Source organism: Tubulanus polymorphus, chromosome 6 (assembly GCF_964204645.1).
Source record: "Tubulanus polymorphus chromosome 6, tnTubPoly1.2, whole genome shotgun sequence".
Lineage (NCBI taxonomy): Eukaryota > Metazoa > Nemertea > Palaeonemertea > Tubulaniformes > Tubulanidae > Tubulanus > Tubulanus polymorphus.
This window is the reverse complement of record NC_134030.1, coordinates 20,452,390-20,466,449: the sequence shown is the minus strand read 5'-3', so window position 1 is coordinate 20,466,449 and position 14,060 is coordinate 20,452,390. Positions and strand designations below refer to the sequence as shown.

Here is a 14,060-nt window from a genome sequence, read left to right as displayed (position 1 = left end):
TTCGAAAGTATGATTCCTAGTTGATAAGTCTGTCCGTACTTTGAAATTGAAATTTTCCTTTAGGAAGAGAGCTACGCCGCCACCAAGTTGACCATTGGCGCGGGATTTAAAAATACTCGTGTAACCGTTAATTCTATACAAATTGGAGTTAGAATTATTTGAATTAGTCCAAGTCTCGGTCAAACCAATGACCGAAAATTGACCATTACAACAATTCAAAAAATCAGTTAAACTGTCAAAATTTTTGTTGACACTTCTGATGTTATGAGAAATGATGGATAGACTTCCCCGTTCAAGAGGAGAATCCTCGTCAACATTAAAGTACAAACAACTGTTGTTTGTACAAGGTATATCAGTTACTGAGCTTTTCATACAAATAACAAGTCATGGTGTTTGACTAATATTCAACGTATTGTTTTTTCCTGGTTTTTTCTATTGAAGGTGGTGTTCCGGATAGTGATCTCTCCTTTCGTTTTGCCGAGGTCGGTGTGCAGAAAGCATCACTAGTGACGCCATCTATTGCCTCGCAAAAGTGTTTAAGCAATGCAAGCTTGCCGGTTTCACTGAGGTGAATACCACTTTTATCGGTCGGCGAATAAAAGTGGTCCAAAGCTTTACCAGACGGTTTAAGTTTCAATATAGTGTCATTATCAATAAACATGATATTCTGTTCCGCGCATAGTTTCCCGATATGGTTGTTAACTGCTATTGCAAGGCTGTTGTACTCTTTTACGTTGTTGGAGTTACCTTTTCTTGGAATGATACTAGAGAAGTGAATCTGGGCTTCATTGAAATGTTCCGTCGTTTTAGCCATGGCTAAGGACAGATTCACCACTACAGTGTCACTGTCATTTTTGTTGTTACTTATATCGTTTGTACCTAAGTGGAGAATAACGTCAGTAATCGACGATCGATCTAGAATCTGATTGTCAGCTTTATTCAGAAGCGATGAAATCTTTTCACCGCTAGCACCAGGCTGGCAAATAACCGTGCCATTCGGAAACTCGAAGTCACGGAGGTTGGAATCACCGATTACTAATACATTATTTGTAATAGTATTGGACAGCGGTTCGCTTGACGTTTTCTCGCAATAGTCACGCGCTTCGTTGGATATCGTGTCGCTCAGAGTCACGGTACAATCACGAGCTTTATGCTCTGCGGCGCCACATTTGAAACACTTAAATCGTGACGGACAGTCAGCTGAGCGATGATCGCCAAGGCAATGTTGACACCCTATACCCTCACAGTACACTCTAACGCGGAATCCATCGATTGATGTGAAGTTTGGAATAACTTTATTGACTTGTTTCAATTTCAAATATCTGGTCCCAGTATATATTTGAGTGTCCCTTATCACGCCTTTTTTTACCGATCCTTCAACATAATCACCATAATTTTTAATAAAGTTGACAATGGTCAGATCCGACATCTCATACGGAGCATCGACTATTTTCACAGACAAAAAGGTTAAATCTACATCATCCGGAGTGATTTTATTCCCTCGAAAGATTAATCCGGATTGTTTCAGAAGATCTTTACTCGTTTCATCTACTGCAGTAATTATGCAAAATTTTGACGTTATTTGAATCGCTGCTATTTTACTCACGTCACCGTCGGCACTGTCCTTTATAGCGTTAATTACATCTTGATGAAGAATTTTTCCGTTTACCTCATTCAGAGGAAACTTGATAGAACACTTCCTATCCAATGAACCCATTACTCGTTATAAATCCACAGTGAAAACACTTGATAAATAATTTTTGTCAGGACATATACGAATGCGTGATCGCACTAGTCCGCCATCTTGAATCGAAGCCTAAGAAGTTAAGACTAATACCTCTATACCCAAGTGGTGTAAGTTCGTCTTTACCTTGTTTATGAATAGGATGTAAAATACTCTGGTTCTATATTGATGGGACGTTACCGGCACTGAGAATCTTATTGAACAGGATGCACAGAATTTTACAAAGATTAGGACTTTTTAAAACTTCATTTGGAATCTTATCCAGCCCAGTTGCTTTATTGTTTTTTAATTTGTTCGTGGCTTGAATAACTTCGGCTTGTGTTATTGAATTATTCAGAGTATAATTTATATCATAAATTTCTTCCATATTATCAATATGATCCCAAAAGGAGTTTATTTCTTGTTCATCCGAATTAATGGGACTATCATTAGCAACTGGATTGTACAATTTTTCAAAATCGTATTTCCATTGTTTCATGATATCGTTTTTGTTTTCTGAAATTGTGCCGTTTTCCGTTCTCACTGCTCTTATAGCGTTATCTCTATTCCCCGGCCCTAGCTTTTTAATATGGTTCCAAAATTCTTTTGGGTTACTGGTCTGCAAGTGGTCTATTTCATTCAATTTTTGGAGCATAAATTGACGTTTGGAATTTCGATAATACGGATTAGTGCTGATCGCCTGCGTTCGTTTGCGAGGAAGTCTATTGGAACTCCATTTACGAGATATCTTTTGTCGACAATTACATCATCGACAAACGAGTTCACCTGACGATGATCTCTAGGGTGAGATCATAAATTCTTTTAATCTGTAAATAGTGGGATTTTTTCTTATCATCCGTTCACCACGTTTGAGTGTGGTTATCGTTCCACCATTAGATAATTCGGAAATATGACAAGGTTTGGTAATTTAAGATAATACATGATTTAAAGATTCAAACTGCCCTGATGTACGTAAGTCTCAAATTCAATACTGCCTGATTCTTCAACATTTCTTATTTATTTGCTTTGAAATTCGATTTTGATAGTATGCAAGCGTGATCACCCCTATTTATAAATCAGCAAAACATGATTTACTATTAATAGAAATGTATGATAGTGTAATTAACAATAGTAATAATGATGAATGATCAAGAGAAGACCTGATTATCACAAATTGCTGACAAACGATTGCTGTAGGATATCTATTAATTCGGTTTTCTAACTCAAAACAAAAATCGTTGGCCTCACTTGATTCAGGGAAGTTGGTCACTCTCACCTCCCAGCTTGATTCGAGTAAGAAGCCGTCTCTACTGTATTTGTTTGCTGTAAGTAACGAGGGTTTGTTTGAACCTGACTTGAGTTTTACAAACAAAGGTAAAATACGGACGAAGTGTAGATTCCGGTTAAGTAGTTCCAGGATGAACCACATATTCATATTCGTCCGCACAACAATCTACACAGCTGCGCGGTTAACTGGTTGCTGACTGACGGGACGACTGACTGGTTCAAAGGAGTAGTGGTGATGGTGGAGAGTGTAGTGATGTAGGATAGTAATGATGGGGAGGATGATGATGGAAATTATAGTCATGAGGATGTAGATGGCGTGATGGTGATAATGGCGGCTCTTTGAAATGCGTCGAAATGAAGATCCGAATCTGTCAACCAACGTATTATATGGAATAATTTTCCTACACCCTTGCACTATTACCCAGTATTCCAATAAATTGTCTACTCACCAATTCATAAGTGTAGCTTCTTGGACTATTTCGATCAGTTATCTTCTACATATTAATATCATCTGCTGCATTCAGATCAATCGGACTAGGTTAGTTTAATCAGCAGCATGCACATTTGACGGAAATCAGGTCCTGGGGGTGCGATTCAAGTATAGGGGACTATAGCAATATATATGTAGTGATAGTTATCAATTAAGTAATAATATCAGTAATTGATAATGATGATATATAATGATAGTAATGTATATTGTAATTAATGATGATTAGGGAACTAAACCTAACCCTAATCCTAACCACTAGTCCCCTATTCTTGAATCTTACCGAAAAGATGACAAATTTAAAACATTACAACTGATATTATATCGACTCGGCGATCTAATATTTGAATAAAGATTTTTCTAGATACCTGAGTGAAAATCAGAGTCGCGTGAAAATCCTGTATCAAGTTGTAGAGTTATTGTATCGGTTGCAGAGAACCGTCACTTCTCAACATTGCAAATCCCTAATAAAATCGTGGACTCTTTGACAGCTGGATAATTTGGTCTCACACCGCGTTTAACGTCCCTTCTATTTAGAGTCCATGATGAAATCTAGCTAACGATTTCTGCGTCCAATTTCATCAATATAAGCAAAGGGAAAACCCATTCGATTTATCTAAGCGCTCCGTAACAAAATGTTTTATCGATAAATATTCCTTATCAAGGCACGAGCATATCTGTTATTATATAGGGCAAAATACGTACTTTTATTCATTATCCGCTAGAAATTCAATCGATGTCATTGTTATAACGTCATTATGGGTTTCTCGTTGATGATCTTAGCGATTTTACTGCTGGGGCCTGCGCTGACAAAGACTGGTAATGTTGAATTGATGGAATTCTTTTTAACTACAAGTATCTATCTGTAATCCTCAGGATCCAGTTCCACAGTTGTGAGTTGAGAGTTAACTCCGAGTTAAAGTTAGTTCATTTTCAATGTTTTAACCCTGAGTCAAATCTTAACTCAGAACTGTGGAACTGGACCCTGGACTCAGTTCCACAGTCGCGAGTTAGAGTTAACTCTGAGTTAAAGTTAGTTCATTTTCAATTTTTTAACCCAGAGTCAAATCTTAACTCAGAACTGTGGAACTGGGCCTTGGGTTTTATTACATACCGTGAGCAAGCTAAACACCACTCTTTTCTGGAGAGCTGATGAAGTTGAACCCGTGTGCCCGGTTACAGTAAAATCCGCTCAATCCGGATCGTAATGGATCGAAGATTTTCGTTCGGATTATCCGAAATCCGTATTACACGAATTGGGATTCAAAAGTATGAAAATTCTGGAAGTTATGGTTGTTACTTGGACATTGAGCTACATATCTACATCGTGAACGGTAAGGTTTTTAGAGGCGACTTCTAAAAATTGAATATCCGACTGGAGACTAGATGAAAAAAAAATCGGACTTAATAAAGTGCATAAGACGAAAATCCAGATAAACCCGATACGAATTTAGCGGATTTTACTGTAGTTCATTTTCAGCAATGTCTCCGGTGAAGTCCTTTAATGCATTGACGAAACGCATGCAAACACAATTGAAAAACGAAAATTCATTCGCTCGTAAATCTAAATATCTTTCAGAATTTCATATGTTCGTCGATACTTATCATGTAACTGTTGGACGGCCGGACATTAGATTCGAGGGGGTCGAGACACGGTACCTTTGTAGAGCGATGGTTGGAAAATCGACGCCTACGCTGATTTTTGAACAGAAGAGACGAGATTCAGAATCGTGGGGACCAGTTCTTTGAGATATGCGACTTCACAGATATGTCAAACAGAACGCACTTTGTTTACGCGCAGCTAAAATTCAAGGCAGATTCCAAACTTCACAATGGAACGACTTTTAGATGTCTTGCAAAGGAGAATCCTACAGATCCGGAACCTGCACTATTTGACCCGATTGTAGTTCATAGTAAGTATCTGGGTATTCGTAACATCGATCATTTAAATATAATTAAGCTGAACCGCGCACCTTTATCTTTCCTGTGCCTTATTAAATTCTCAAGTTGAGCTTATCAAATAAAGTATGTGTTGAAAAAAAGAAACAAATCAAGTTACTTTTTCCCAGATAACTGGTTCAGACTAATCACGATTTCATATTCGTTAATCATAGAATTTGAGACGGATTTTTTATTGAATCTAAAGAAAAGTGACTCATTTATTACTTCGTTTACCTTTAAATTATCTTGCCACCATCCTCAATTAGCTTCTTAGCTTCTTAGCTTTTCTCTGTTGTATAGTTTTATCTAATAAACCTTTATACAGTTAAAAGCCGCCATTTCAATAGGGTTCCTTTGTCCCGTGTTGTTGTTTTTTATTTCTCTAAAATGGTTGATTGTCTTGTGATAAAAGCGGTTTTGAATACCGGTATCTATCATATCTATATTCAAGGGGCAGATAATTTGATTCATGGTTGTTTTATCTCATTTTTCATTCAAGACCTTGCAACAGCTTGGTACTATAATGTATTAATACCCAGTAATGCAGAGACGAAACGACTAACATGTGACCCTCCAGCCAATTTTCGGAAACAATCAAACGACAAATGGATTGTTTCGGTACCGATTGTAAACAGTATCACAACTGATTATAGAGGGAGGTGTCTGCTAAATGGTAAACGCTTCATTGATATTCGCCGTCGTGATCTCGGTCGATATGATGAACCAGGTTAGTTGCATTTATTACTGGGAATAAAATTTCCCATTCGCTACGAGTATACTCGCTATATCTAACAAAATTAACAACCATTCATAGCAAAACGACTTCGATAAATGTCTGTCAAAAGTACTGGATGTGTTGACATGCATCCGAAATTTAAAGTTACTAATAGCAAACCTGAGTAAAAGCTAGTCCGTGTTTGCCAACTCGTAATGTAGACTCTATAATGAGACACCGATGTTGAAAGTTTGTTGGTTGTTTCAGCATAATATTTATATCCTTATTTTTTATTGTCATTTTGTTTATTTTGCCTTTTATTCGAAGGGAAAAACAATGTCAATACCAATCATACCAATACCAATTCAGTTAATGCTATTGGAGTTAATGCAAATGGAGTTAATACTAACGGAGGATCTGGTAATGGAGTAAATGTTGCTGGTGGTGTATTCGGTGGACTCATTGTATTTCTTTTGTATAATCAATTGTTATGCAGTGAAGCCCGCAAACCCGCGTGGCAAGGTGAATGTATGGTGGCAGATTCGGGACATGGCAATATTTTTTTTTCATCATCCACAAAAACGCGCAAAAACAAATATTACCGCGATAGACAAACATTTAACGCGCAAGAACAAATCGCTTCGTTTTTTGGCGCTATTTATTTGCTTTTGCACCGCGCAAAAATAAATATTTGTTTTTTTTTTGTTTTTGCGCGGAGCAAAAGCGGAACTAATTTTTTTTATCGACTTAAGGTCGCCTGTCTCTGACATTCCCTGCAGCCATCGTAAAATCTTTGATTTGCAATTTATGATTTTTAAATATATCTTAATGTGTTGTGGTGATTTCTTCGGCCAGAGCCCAGTTTCACAAAAGTTTAACTCAAATTTTTGGTGTAATTGCTATTGGGTACTTCATTTTTTCAATGAGGACAACATTTCAAACTTAACCGTTTTAGGCTTAAACTTTTTCGTGAAACTGGGTTGCCTTGTGACTCCATTTTTTGTTCTTACTTCAGACGAACCGTCACTGTCGATATGTGCTTGTGTGATGATACCTAGTTTCCATGCGCCATCTATCGCAAAACCGGCTTAGTACATACTTCAGCTTCCAAGCCGTCGTGAACTATTTCGATCCAGCGAAAACAATCCCGGCACTATTAGTTGCTAGCCGCTTACAGTCGTTCTACCTTGAGGTTAGATGAGTAATCAAATCGAGCTGGGAAACTAAGAAATAACCGTCATAGGCAAAATAAGGAAGGAAAACATGTATATCAAATAACATATACTTTTTCTGTTCTTAAGACATTTTTCCGATGAATTGGATTCTTGTATAAAAAAGCTTTATATGACAAAATTACGAATTATCACAATACATTTTGATTATTTTTATGTATTCTTATATCTAAGTCGCGATTGTTCGTGATGAAATTCCAAATAGTGTAAAAGAGCGTAAGATTTAAAGTTAAATATCACATTTCTGTGTGAACTCACTGCCTTCTCAACTTCCATCGTCTTGTCTGCTATCCCTGGATTCCGTATCCATGGTGGTCGCTACATCTTTCTCCAATCTTGTCCCCTTCACGGCTTCCATATCCATGTAGGGAGTTGTATCTATGTCCTTCCCGGCTTCCATATCCACGTAAGGAGTTGTATCTATGTTCTTCCCGGCTTCCATATCCATGTAGGAAGTTTTATCTTTCCTGGCTTCAAAGTCCTTGTGAATGTTATGCAGTAATCCAGTTTCAGCATTTCTAACTCGATATTTGTTTGAAAGATTATCGGAATCACTGCCATCATCAAGCTCTTCGTAGATACTTAACATCTCGCATGTTGTTTCATCAACCTGTTGCTGCGGTGTTGGATTATCCACATGACCTTCACCGGACGGTCGATTGCGTCTGAAATGGGTAATATATTCTAGGATAGAATAACAAGCAACTTTAACGAACTTCCATCGAAAGGGTGAATTAAGATAATCTATCGGATGATACAAATCATGTCATGTGATAATCCAACATGACCAACAGGCCAAGTTAACTCATTTATAAGTATCAAACCTAAATCTTGAAATCATTTGGACCGGAGTTTTAAAAATTCTTAAAGTCGTTGAGTCCTCTAAGTCGAATTTAAAAAGAAACGGTGACTAGAATTCGTGATGTAGTCAGCTCCAAATAAGTCACTACCCCCAACCCAACATCGGGTTATTTCTGAGGACGGAACATCCATTATGTGCCATTTGGTCTTGGACCTATCCTGACACGCCCTGTCCAGGAATATGTCAGACATTCGACGTCAACGACGCTGATACGACGTCAGAGTCGTACGGTACTGAAATCAAAAACTTTTGTTTGGGAGTCGAATGTCTGGACATAGTTATCATTCATCTTTCTTAGGAAAGTCGTTTTCCTGTGTGATAATTTAAAAAAAATATCGAAATATATGATTTTCTGGATATATATTTTCTTGGAATATATAATATTCCAAGAAATGACAAAAGTAAGGAATCATCTAATAGATAATTTATGTTTCGCGTAGCGCATCCAAGAAAGTCGAATGGAACCAGAATGCTTATAATAATATGGAAATTTAATGAAATTTAATTTAAGAAATCGAATGACTGTCGAATGCCTAACTTATGAAATAAGCTTATATGCGAAATCGAATGTCTGGACAGTGAATTTTTGACGCCGATATGAGCTAGACGATGGTAAAAGGGACATATATTATGTTTTCGAAGGTTAGATCATCACGCTGAACAATCTTGTATAACCGAATGATTTCATACCTGCGCATAATGATTTCAGCGATTATAATGATTAAAATGCATCCAGTAACTCCGCTGATGATGTATAGTATCACATTGGTCCAGTCGGTTGTAGACCGATCAGTTGGGATCTGGTCAGTTTTAGTCCCAACAGTTGTGGTCTGGTCAGTAGTGGTCTGGTCAGTTGTAGTCCGGTCAGTAGTGGTCTGGTCAGGTGCGACCCGGTTACTGGGACCCACTGTAGTCTGATCGATGTATCTACGCTATTGAACGTAAACAAAAATCTGAGAATTATTACGATTTTAAACGATCAATTGACTTTAGTTATCATTAATTCTGTTTGGTTCAGCTCATCTTGTGCATTTTTTGATACCGAACCCAGATGTGTAGGTTTCATTTGACTCTGGACCCAGTTCCACAGTTGTGTGGATTTCATTTGACTCTGGACCCAATTCCACAGTTGCGCAGTTTAATCTGACTTTGGATCATTTCCATCAAGTGTGGGTTTAATTTGACTGTGGACTCAATTCCATGTTAAGTGGATTTAAATTGACTCTGAATCCAGTTCTAATGTTATGTGGGTTTAATTTGACTCTGGGTCCAGTTCTACAAAATGTGTGTTTTTTATTTGACTCCAGGTACTCACCGATGATGGATTCAAAGTTGAATGATCTGAAATAAAGTGTTACAAGCAGAATTAACTTTCAGCGTGTTTAGGTTTGATTAGTTTGCAGACGTGTATAAAATTGAGCATTATGAATATGGAAGTTACCGATTTGTCTCGAAGTACAAAAAGTAGCAAAACTAGAGAGACGAAACAAGTATTAACTCAGAATAAAACCGGTCGCTTCTTCGAAAACGCACTATCATTTGTACAGATTACTCCTAACATACACCGGCAACAAAAGATTTGGATATTCTTACAATACTGCAGAGCGGAGATATTTGCAGAATTTATTGATGTATTAATTCTGACAACATTGCGAATGTTTAGATTTGTTTAGGTTAAGATTTATTTAGATCAGTGAGTGCCCTTCTTTACGATCACGTTCAGACTGACTGGCCCGATCATGAAAATACGTCTGAATTAATTGAAAACTTCAGAACATTTTTTGTTGATATGGTCGAGACCATCAGAGAGGCTTTCCTAATTACTAATAGCTCAAAATTGGATGCGAAACATACAATATTGTTCTACTTATCTCAACTGCTTCAGAGGAATTGGTTTAATTGATAAGTTGATCTCTGATATGAAAACCCACAAATAGTGAGCTCGACCCGCTTCCATCTATCTACACTTTCACAGAAATGCCTCTCTGGTCTCTAAAATCGTCAACTTTTCTCTCGAATGCGGTATAGTTCCATCACAGTTTAAACTTTCTATTTTAAGGCTATTACTAAAAAAGCAATATTTGGTTTTCTTTTTCTAAAATTACCGACCAGCGTCAAACTTATCATTTTTATCCAAAGTCTTGCTTCTCTGGTAACTTGTCGTTTTGAAAATAATTGCTTGATCGATGAATTTCAATCGGGCTAAATAATAGAGTGATGTACTACGAGTGATGATTAAAACTGTGCTTTTAGTTCTATTCTATTTAATATGCACGTAGCAAAACGGGAATCAAATATCATCGACTTGAAGAATGAGGAAAATCGGTTTGTTTATTTTCTCTGATAATCAAATTTATGATTTTACTGAAAGAACGAAATGACATTTATCTATCTAACATTCGCCATTTTTATTGTTAGACAAAGCAAATATGCTAAATATGGATGATATACAATGGCTTTATGTTAAATGGATTAGGTCCTTACTTGAACACACAATCTAACAAAGACTAAACAGCTATTTTTGCCGTTTAACCAATTTATCTATCATAGTTTACGAGAGATACCTTGATATTAATGACACTATTTTATAAAAGCTCAAAGTAAATTCCGTTTATGATAGAAAGTGGCCACAGATCCTACGCGGAAACTGTTCGTGTAGCCGTTATAACTCGAACCAAATCGCAGATGAATAGTCCATCCTAGCTGACTATGCTATTCACAGAGCGGATCCAAGGGGACTTTAGAGATTTGAACAAGTCCATAAATCTTCTTGGAGCACTTTTTCATTTTGTCAACAAAAATGAAAGTGCATTTCTGAAGTCTCATTAACATTTCCTATTTGAACATCAAAGTGCCATTTTGGGACAAGACATTCAAAATTAGCCTGTGGATCCGCCCCTGGATGAGTGGCAACGCAATCTCGACGAGCCACCACCTCTCTAGGTTGGTTCGTGATTAACGCATTTCAATTGTTACTTACCGGTGTCGAAAACTACTATCGGATCAAACTCAACAGGTTCCGGATCTGTAGGATTTTCCTTTACAAGACATCTTAAAGTCGTTCCATTGTGAAGTTCGGAATCTGCCTTAAATTGCAACTTTGCGATAACAAGTACGTTCTCTTTAACATATCTGTCGAGTCGCCTGTCCCCGAGAACTGGTCCCCACGATTCAGAACCTCGTCTCTTCTGTTCAAACATCAACGTTGTCACCGACTTTCCAGGTTTTGTTCTACACACATATTCTACCTCTTGTCCTTGGTTTATCCTGTTCGGCTTACCTGCGGGAACAGGACGCTGGCCAATAAACTGTAGAGCACCTGGAAATAATGGTTTGTCCAATGATTTCACGTTATTTGAGACATTTCGTTGAACAGTAGAATGAAAACTGCTCTGACAAATCAGTTTCACCGCCGTTTAACCCAAATTCTACATGATTTAAATATCCGCATTTTCAGATAACAGATTTTCATTACATCTAGGTTCTTTATTGTGGTATGATTAGATTAAGAAATTTAAAAAGTGTTTTTTGAATAGCCAACAATTCGTTTTTGTTATTTCTTCATTACCACTAATTTCAAAACGCCTTGAGTTAGTATAGGCCTGCATGTTCCAGAAAAAGGTTATGATATGATCTGTATCATGTATAGTTTTCTAATAATTAATCTAAAATCATATCACATAAATAAACAGATACATATATTATGGTGGTGTGATTAAGATGAAAAAAAGTAAAAATTGTTTTTTTTAAATGGCCAACAATCCTTTTTTATCTTTTTTATTATCACTAAATTAGCACTAATTCAAAACGCCTTTAGCTATTTTAGGCCTGCATTTTCAGAAAAAAACCGTTATAATATGATCTGTACCATGCAGTGTTTCCTTTCATTTTTAATTATTATCTTCATTTTTTTCTGTTTTCTTGTATAAGCTAAACGATGCATCAAAGTTGTTCTTAACATTTAATCTTAAACAAGTTTTCCATGACCTTATTAATTTGGTAAGATTTATTTCAACAAAGTAAATCATATCATTATCATATCAAAAACTATGCAAACATTTGGTAATGTTTCTATATATACATCATATGAGGTATTCTATCGCGATAAAACAATTTTTTCTCTTAAATCAACTCTAGTGCCTACTCGTCGTTCGCAGTGAGATATTTGCAAATGTAACTAACGACCAAAGAAAGAAAGTCATTAGATGTTTTCAAGTTTGAGTAACTTACTTCTCTTTCCGTTCACTCCAGACAATTCTGCATTGTGAATGTTTCCCAGTTGCAGTAACACGATGCAGATCAGTACAGACCAGTTACTCAACATTCTCTGGTTTTGATTTCAAACACCCAGTAAAACTATGCAGAAAAGAACGGATCAGTTCTTTGCCATACCTGATTCGAAACTGTTCGTATGGCAGATACAAAACATTATGTTCCGCATCGCTCATGTGAAATTGATACGGAAGATTTGGATAATGATTGGTAGTATGTTTGATTGAAGTATGTTTGGCATATATATATATATATATATATATATATATATATATATATATATATATATATATATATATATATATATATATATATATATATATATATATATATATATATATATATATATATATATATATATATATATATATATATATATATATATATATATATATATATATATATATATATATATATATATATATATATATATATATATATATATATATATATATTCGAACCGGGACTTCGACTCAATTTTGCATACTCGCATCTACACGATAGATAAAAAGTCTGAAGTCAAGATCTATTAGTCGAAACAGGCGGTGGGCGCTGGAATTGACGCAAGACATTCGTACAATATTCGTACATGCAAAATATGTCCTATATCTGCTGGTTTGAGGCTAAATTATATAGCAAGAAATTACTGGACAAACCCGAATAAAGAGGAATTCATTCATTCAATTTCCAGTACTTTTATGATTTTCAGCTCTGCTTAAGGAAGGTTTTGGTATTCGCTTTTGATTGGGAATTGAGCAATTGAACGTTGTGTAAAAGCATGTATATGCAATGTTTGTCATACATCTATGTGCAAAATGAAAATGTGTCATTTTTAACCGTGCTAACTGATTGTATACAAACGACCAATTATTGATCAAAACTGTTCTCGAAAATGGTCACATCCACGAGTCAAGTGTCGAAAAAGCCTCACCGATATTTACTTTCAGTGCACATGTTTTTATGCAAAATCGTTAATACCGCGACAGAATGGGTTAGTTAAGTTATACTGGCGATTAAACGATTTTGCTCCTCGATCCGACCTTGGTTTATCCTTAGATATTAATATAACTGATTCTGGTTTGATTCATAAGGAAGTTTTTTTATCTGTTTGCAGGATTTCAGGAATTCGGCTCCCGTGGAGCCGAGTGTAACCGGATGGAAGGGTCGTCGTCGTATGGTCGAACGTTGTGTTGAAATGTATCGAGGTAGTGGTAAATGGAACGATGTTATATGCCAGAGTCCAAAACCAGCTATTTGTTCGAAGGACTGTCAATAGAAATGAACGAGGACGATATGAACATCTTCACTACGATATCTCTTATCTTATACGTATTTTGTGCGGTATGAAAAATAAAACTATTCCGTAACGGCAACACGGTCGTCTTATAACCTACGATAGACTTCTGAAGTTTAATCAATGTTTTACACTCTGGGTTAATATTAATCGTTGTTGCACGGTCGGATGATTTGACAAAGTTAGTATTTCCCAGCGCATAGCAGTCGCATTACCGATATTCATCCAGTAATCCTGTTCCGTCGAT

General features: G+C 36.4%; 2 protein-coding genes across 3 annotated transcripts; one reads left to right on the top strand and one right to left on the bottom strand.

Moving 5' to 3' along the window:
• Nucleotides 1–4,227: 4,227 nt before the first annotated feature.
• Nucleotides 4,228–7,595, top strand: LOC141906757 (uncharacterized). Of its 2 annotated transcripts, XM_074796095.1 has the most exons (5): nt 4,228–4,316; nt 5,077–5,410; nt 5,938–6,165; nt 6,481–6,675; nt 7,169–7,595. In XM_074796095.1, the coding sequence occupies exons 2-5, from the start codon at nt 5,266–5,268 to the stop codon at nt 7,243–7,245; spliced, it is 645 nt and encodes a 214-aa protein (XP_074652196.1). In that variant the 5' UTR covers nt 4,228–4,316; nt 5,077–5,265; the 3' UTR covers nt 7,246–7,595. The 2 variants fall into 2 exon arrangements, 1 of the variants encoding a protein (XP_074652196.1); XR_012619411.1 differs by lacking the exons at nt 4,228–4,316; nt 7,169–7,595 and adding an exon at nt 4,685–4,831 and having other exon boundaries at nt 6,481–6,826.
• Nucleotides 7,451–12,519, bottom strand: LOC141906755 (uncharacterized). Its single transcript, XM_074796090.1, has 5 exons — nt 12,478–12,519; nt 11,228–11,566; nt 9,563–9,588; nt 8,938–9,179; nt 7,451–8,050 (listed from the first exon to the last, which is right to left on the bottom strand). Exons 2-5 carry the CDS (start codon nt 11,445–11,447, stop codon nt 7,651–7,653), a joined length of 888 nt encoding a protein of 295 aa, XP_074652191.1. The 5' UTR covers nt 11,448–11,566; nt 12,478–12,519; the 3' UTR covers nt 7,451–7,650.
• Nucleotides 12,520–14,060: the final 1,541 nt, after the last annotated feature.

Coding starts and splice junctions, on each gene's coding strand:
- LOC141906757 (XM_074796095.1), top strand. CDS start 5,266: ATGTCAAACAGAACGCACTTTGTTTACGCGCAGCTAAAATTCAAGGCA. Junction 6,166..6,480: donor CGGTCGATATGATGAACCAG/GTTAGTTGCATT, acceptor TTTTATTCGAAG/GGAAAAACAATGTCAATACC. Junction 6,676..7,168: donor CCGCAAACCCGCGTGGCAAG/GTGAATGTATGG, acceptor TTCTTACTTCAG/ACGAACCGTCACTGTCGATA.
- LOC141906755 (XM_074796090.1), bottom strand. CDS start 11,447: ATGTTTGAACAGAAGAGACGAGGTTCTGAATCGTGGGGACCAGTTCTC. Junction 9,589..11,227: donor GATAGTAGTTTTCGACACCG/GTAAGTAACAAT, acceptor ACTTTATTTCAG/ATCATTCAACTTTGAATCCA. Junction 9,180..9,562: donor CAACTTTGAATCCATCATCG/GTGAGTACCTGG, acceptor TACGTTCAATAG/CGTAGATACATCGATCAGAC.